General features: G+C 36.1%; 1 protein-coding gene across 1 annotated transcript; it reads right to left on the bottom strand.

The window, feature by feature from the left end:
• Nucleotides 1-513: 513 nt before the first annotated feature.
• On the bottom strand, nucleotides 514-2777 carry LOC137632804 (helix-loop-helix protein delilah-like). The gene has a single exon (XM_068364902.1). The coding sequence runs from the start codon at nucleotides 2477-2479 to the stop codon at nucleotides 1658-1660; it is 822 nt and encodes a 273-aa protein (XP_068221003.1). The 5' UTR covers nucleotides 2480-2777; the 3' UTR covers nucleotides 514-1657.
• Between the last annotated feature and the right edge of the window lie 4677 nt (nucleotides 2778-7454).

Below are 7454 nucleotides of genomic sequence, written 5' to 3' on the forward strand. Positions count from 1 at the left end.
CATGATTTAAATCGTTATTTATCTCGAATGAGATCATGGTGAGGGGTAGATGGAGATGGGTTGGGTATGCTCTTCGCACTCCCCAAGAGACATTAGTTCACCAAACTTTCAACCGGGCTCTGCAAGGCACCAGAAGAGTTGGAGGACCCAGACCTACATGGCTGAGAACTATGAAGCGTGAAGTGGGAGATGATGAGTGGAGAAGTATTGAATTAAAATCTCAAGATAGGGACGACTGGCGAAGGAGGAGATGATGAGGAAAATCTTCGGTAAATCAAATACTCTGATCAAAATATTTGTTATTTAGTATTTTAAGATTTTGACTCAGGATGTTTTAGATCCTGATAATAAAGAAATTTAAGAATAAAGTAACTAGTTTAGTGGAGATATTTTTTTCTCAAATGATTGTATTATTTCAAATGATTGTATTATTTCAAATAACGATATATACATATATATATATATATATATATATATATATATATATTTGCAAATAACAAACTTCCGGCAACCACATAATTCGCATGAAAGACAACTATAATATTCTCTCCAATATAGATCGGTATATCTTCTAAGATTAAAATACATATTTTCCAATTTACTTTTCAAGAGAAAGGTTACTTCTACCAGAGTGGCTTTTGACTTCATTGAATTGTTTTCAGCACAGTTCAGACATGATTTACCTGATAATTAAATGCGTTGACAAGAATCATATTGCTTTGTTTTATTTACGTGTAAAAACAGAACTAAACTTTTGTTCTATGCTCAAAAAAAGTTTGTTTTATCATCAGTAAAGTTGAAAGTTTGGTTTATCACCAGTAAAGTTGAATGTTTGTTTCATCATCAGTAAAGTTAAAAGTTTGTTTTATCATCAGTGAAGTTGAATGTTTTTTTCATCATCAGTAAAGTTAAAAGTTTGTTTTATCATCAGTGAAGTTAAAAGTTTGTTTTATCATCATTAAAGTTAAAAGTTTGTTTTATCAGTAAAATTTCAACACTCATATCACCAATTGAACTGAATCTTATAAATACTGGTACAAACATTTACACAGACGGGATATGCTTCTGTAGTTACTGTCATTTCAATTGTCTTTTAGGAATGAGATACCCTGTGTTTTTCCTGCTAAGCAAATAAGATATCTTAAATACAAATTCTTTGATGATTTATGAGGCTGTATATTTATGCTAATGCAAAATTTTTCTTGATCCATTATTCAGAAAATGATAATTGTTTAAAAAATTTTGCCGAATTTTCACATGGTGTAATTTTCGTATCAGAACAGATTTACCTTTAATAAACAACCCTTTAATTATCTCACGTTTCCAACCTTTGAAATAAATCCACTTTTAATCTAACAGATAATTTTGATAACAGAATAATCACTTTCATAAGGATACTCTATATTTTTCCATCGGACAAATAAACGAACATTCTCCTGAATATTATTCTAGAAGAGAAATGTAAACAATCCTTCAATTATCTCACACATTCCCAACCCTTGAAATAAATCCACTTTTAATCAAACAGATAATTTTGATAACAGAATAATCACTTTTCATAAGGATATTTTTTTCAACGGACAAATAAACGAACATTCTCCTGAATATTATTCTAGAAGAGAAAATTCGGCGCATCTTTCATCTAACGACACAGACATCACGTGACAAGCGACACCTGTTGACCTTCGTTGGCCCAGCAGCGCGAAGACGAATCGGATCCCAAAAACAGCAGCGTGACTGGGTCGTTGTCGCCGCTCATTGGCGACAGGTGCGGCGACAGGTGGGAAAAGGAATCGAAACCGTCGTCCATAGCTGTCGCATCCGTCCCATTTCCGCCACACAGGAGCGACACGAAGTCGGTCTCTGTCGGAGTCACTTGCGTGCTTAACATCACGGTAGATTTGATGGCGTCGCTGTTGCTGTTGTCGTCGTTGTTGTTTTTGTTGTTTGGTGTGCTTTCTTGAGCAGAGGCGTCGTTGAGGATGGAGGAGAAGACCCAAGGACACGCCTCCTCAGTTGTATTCCCCTCGAGGATGTCCTGCAGTGCCCTGATGTAGGCCGAAGCCAGTCGCAAGGTTGTGATTTTAGTGAGATCGGAGGCAGCCTTCCGACTGCACACCCACGAGGGAAGGACCCCCCGCAGGCTCTCGAAGGCCGTGTTGATCTGCCGCATGCGGTATCGCTCCCGGGCGTTGGCTGTCTTCCGGCGGTAACGAGATAACGGCTGCTGGCGCGGCTTGTCTTTTATGGTGTCGTGGAAGCTCCAGTCGTCGCAAAATCGACGGGCTTGAAGGGACCGCGGCCGTAGCTGGTACTTTCCGCTAGGCACCTTCAATGTACTAATATTATGAAGGAGACTTTTCCCTGTATTGTTATTATTGTTGTTGTTTTCGTCGTCGTTATTGTTATTCCTGTCCACTGGCACCGTGGATACACTTGCTTGGCTGTGCTCAGCTGATAGAATTTCCGTTTTCGCCATGGCTGATGATGTATTTCTTCGAAATCACTCACGAACACCGCTATTGCTCAGTTATTTTTCAAAGCATCTCAGTTTCATTAGATTCTTTGAATATTTTTTTTCGGCTTTCTCTTATTTATAAATAATTATATACATATGCAATGTTCTTGTCAAATATAATCGAGTTTCTTAAAGATAAATATTTTAATCGAGCTTAAAAAAATATGAGACTCGACTTTTCTGCCCAATTGAATAAGTCGAACCAGACTCGGCCGTTGTTCGAAGTTCAACAACAGTCGATTAAGAGAGCAAATCCAGGGTGCGTCCGTTCTCCACGATGGACTGAAGCCCACTGAACCTTCTCTTCATGGCATTCACAGTTTCTCTCTCTCTCTCTCTCTCCTCTCTCTCTCTCTCTCTCTCTCTCTCTCAGTATGTGTGAGGAGTCTCCCACTGCGAGAGGGACCTCTGACCCCTCCCCCTTTGAACCCGTACTCCGCCACCCCACACAGCTGATCTTCAACTTTTCTCTTCACAGACAAACGCACGTACAGACGCACGCCATCCACGGTGTATTTCTCAATTTTCCATTCCACCTCTACATCCATTACGTTACTGATTTCGAAGGTCATCGGAATCTTGACCCGATGAATAAGGTCCTTCAGCTCGAACACTTGGCGGTGTTTGACCTCCAACCTTCTCTCGGCCAAATTTAATCATATATTTGATCACAGGTTTGACCAGGAACGCCAAAGGGGTCAGCATCATCCCCTGACTGTCCCCCCTCCCCACCCCTCCCCCCACCCCCCGAGAAGACGAAATCCTCTTTGGAAGGAAATGAACGAGAAGGCTAATAATGATGATGGTTGGTTTTGCAATGAGGGAGATATATCGATTGCATTTATTACGAATCCCAAACGCATCGTTGATAACAGAAATTGCATCGAGAGAGAGAGAGAGAGAGAGAGAGAGAGAGAGAGAGAGAGAGAGAGAGAGAGAGAGAGAGAGAGAGAGAGAGAGAGAGGGAGAGAGAGATTGATATTGATTTTTTTTTCGATATTAACATTTTTATTGTCCATTGTTACAATGAAAAAGTGTTATAATAATTAGTAGTACAGCCCAAGTCCATTAAGCATGGAGACTTTTATTCGGTCCAGATTTATTTGATATAAAAATAAGGACATTGAATATTATGGCCTAGTTGAAGACACATACAATTAAAGTATAAATATATGTACATACACACTTACATAAGTACATACATAAACATATACCAACAGACAATATGTACGCATATTGAGAGAGAGAGAGAGAGAGAGAGAGAGAGAGAGAGAGAGAGAGAGAGAGAGAGAGAGAGAGAGAGAGAGAGAGGTTATTATAAAAAAACCGGGGAAAATAGCCGAGTGAGGAATGGAAATAAGGAAATAAATAAACTACAAGAGAAGTAATTTACAGTTAAAGTAAAATATTTCAAGAACGATAACATTAAAATAAATCTTTCATCTATAAATTATTAAATCTTCAAATAAACAAGAGGAAGAGAAATTAGATAGAATAGTATGAGAGAGAGAGAGAGGAGAGAGGAGAGAGAGAGAGAGAGAGAGAGAGAGAGAGAGAGAGAGAGAGAGATACCGGTTATTATAAAAAACTGAAAAAAGATAATCCCTGAACCCGTTCAAATAGTACTCGTGGTTCACAATGTCCAGAACATCTTTTTTTTTTCCTTTTTCTTTTTTTTTTCTTTTTTTGCATGTGTCCCGGCAGCCAAATAAATCACACCGCTTGTTTAGTTGTCGGTGCCATAGTTCACCGTGGCAAAGAGGTTCAGTGGGAACCCGAAGGGTTTTAGATTAACTCGAAATACAGGGTCTAATAAATACATTATTCCGCTCTCACGGGTAGGGACGCGTTTCGGAGTATTATTATTATTATTATTATTATTATTATTATTATTGTTGTTGTTGTTGTTGTTGTTGCTATAATTTGTTATTATTATTATTATTATTATTATTATCATCTTCATTATCATTATTATTATAATTATTATCATCATATCTTCATTATTATTATTACTATTATTATTATTATTGTTGTTGCTGCTGTTGTTGTTGTTGTTGTTATTGTTGTTTTTATTATCTTCATTATTATTATTATTATTATTATTATTATTATTATTATTATTATTATTATTACTTGCTATATGCTACGACCCTAGTTGGAAAAACAAGATACTATAAGCCCAAGGGCTCCAACAGAGAAAGTATCCCAGTAAGGAAAGGAAAAAAGGAAATAAATAAACTACGAGATAAGTAATTAACAATTGTAGTAAAATATTTCAAGAACAATAACATTGAAATAGATCTTTCATTTATAAACTATTAAATCTTCAAAAAAAAAAAAAAAAACAAGAGGAAAAGAAATTAGATAGATTAGTGTGCTCGAGTGTATCCTCAAGCAAGAGAACTCTACCCCAAGACAGTGGAAGTCCATGGTACAGATGCATTCCTACCAATTAAGTCTAAATGAATAACTTCCGCTCTATCTTATCATTAAATCGGGATGTCTTTCGTCGATACAGGATATGAATTGTAGGATGTTGTTTATTATTAACTATGAAAAGTCAGGTTTCTTTTTATTGAAGTTGAGGAACGATATCTAAAGGAATTTTGGTTATCATTTATTAATATTTGTTGAGAGAATGATTACCATGCCATGAATTGAACTAGGAAAAGTTTGTTGTTATTATTATTATTATTATTATTATTATTATTATTATTATTATTATTATTATTATTATTATTATTATTATTATTTAGCTTGAAAATAACTTAATTTCACATCACACTATTCAGCTTTAATAAATACGATATTCTGCTAGTAAATAACTAATTTCACATCACGGCATTCAGGTTTAAGAAGTACGATATTTAGCTTGTAAATAACTCTAATTCAACCTATAAATAACTCTTAAGTTAACCTCAAATGGAGTTTACGTAAACAAATGCTTTGAATAAGAAAACTAATCAAACCCAAAGAGTTCAAACTATTCAACTTCGCGATTCGAAGAGTGAAAAGAAAAATATTTCTCCATGAATGGCCAAATGGAATCCAACATCTCCTCGGGTAATTGAATCAAATAAGAGAAAAAGAGAATCTCTTCCATAGTGATACGAAAAGGCGCAGAATCACAATAAACTAGGCATAGGGTTGTGGTGGCCGATGTGGCAATATCCCTGACTGGTGAACGCCAGACTGGAGTTCAAGTCTCCACACAAATTTGTTAGTTTCTTCGGTCGCTGCAACCTCACCATCATTGTGAGCTAAGGATTGGGGTTTTTTGGGGAGCCTATAGGTCTATCTGCTGAGTCATCAGTAGCCATTACCTGGCCCTCCTTGGTCCTGACTTCTGGGCTGATCATATGTGTATATGGTCAGTCTCTAGGACATTGTCCTGCTTGATAGGGCAGTGTCACTGTCCCTTGCCTCTGCCATTCATGAGCGGCATATAAACCTTTTAAACCTTTAAAATGGCTGTTGGCTCTCTTCTTCCTTAGTTTTTGTTGTTGTTGTTTATTCATGGAAAAGCATAAATCCTACGCAACAATAGAGAAGATGGCAATGAATCGCTGCGCGCCCATAGCTAGGCTATCCAAATGCATGTAGCTACTGTTTGTACAAGAGAAAGGGCCTATGATTTATAGATGCACGGAGGCGGTGGATAGTAATGCGAATCGTGAACTTACTTGCAGGCGTCGTTTCTAAAGCGCAGTTTGCGCGGTCGAACGGTTCGTCGAACCCAGTAGTCGAACCTACTTACCAAACAGTTCGAAGAGGTGGAGTCAGTCACAAATGCATATGGTTCGTGAACAATGAAGCTCCACCCATAAAAGTCTGGCGAGAACAGACTTTCTTCGAACCGTTCGACAACAAAATACCCCGTCCACACGTTCGAACATCAGTTCAAACACTTGTGTTCGACGAACCGTTCGATCGTGTAAACCCTTCTTAAGCCCTTAATTTAGAGAGGATTAGAAGCCACGAATAACATAGAGAGGCTTTCACCAGAAGATGTAAACACAGTTGAGGTCCTGTTTAGACTTTTATATTGTTAATGCAATACGCCTTTTTACGCCTTTTTTATAACAATGACGCAATAACGTGTGGTTGTTTAATCCGCACGATAAGCTAGTTAGAGACTGAACATCGGATTCTGTTGTGGGAATGTGAGAGTGTTCAGTATTTTGGTTAGTTTCGGAAGGAGTTGAGGATGCTGTCTTCATTATTTTTAAATGTAAATACTTAGTGATTAGCGTATATGTATGTTTGTATGTATATGTATATATATATATATATATATATATATATATATATATATATATATATATATATATATATATGTATATGTATATATCTATATATATATATATATATATATATATATATATATATATATATATATATATATATGTATATGTATATGTATATATCTATATATATATATACATATATATATATATATATATATATATGTATATGTATATGTATATATCTATATATATATATATATATATATATATATATATATATATATATATATATATATATATATATAAGAGAGAGAGAGAGAGAGAGAGAGAGAGAGAGAGAGAGAGAGAGAGAGAGAGAGAGAGAGAGAGAGAGAGAGAGAGAGAGAGTACACAATCTAAATCCCTCTATTATTAGCAAAGTAGTAACTATAACAAAAGCGTTGCACCTCTTGTCTGCAAAATTTATATCCTAACGCCTGTGGCACCTTCTCTACCATATATCATCACCTCGCACAAAAGAAATACAAAGAATAAACACATTTGCATATCTTGCAATTGATGTAGAACTTCGTGCATCGTAAGAATAGGAGTTACGATGCCACCAAACTCTCACTTGTGTATTTTTGATCTGTAATTTCGTAGTGTAAAAAAAAGAAAGAAAAAAAAGTGGGGTGGGGGCTTTAGTTGTA

The sequence above is a fragment of the Palaemon carinicauda genome, chromosome 42, assembly GCF_036898095.1.
Source record: "Palaemon carinicauda isolate YSFRI2023 chromosome 42, ASM3689809v2, whole genome shotgun sequence".
Classification (NCBI taxonomy): domain Eukaryota; kingdom Metazoa; phylum Arthropoda; class Malacostraca; order Decapoda; family Palaemonidae; genus Palaemon; species Palaemon carinicauda.

What these genes read in the sequence shown, in the direction of transcription:
- LOC137632804 (XM_068364902.1), bottom strand. Translation starts at nt 2,479, where the DNA reads ATGGCGAAAACGGAAATTCTATCAGCTGAGCACAGCCAAGCAAGTGTA.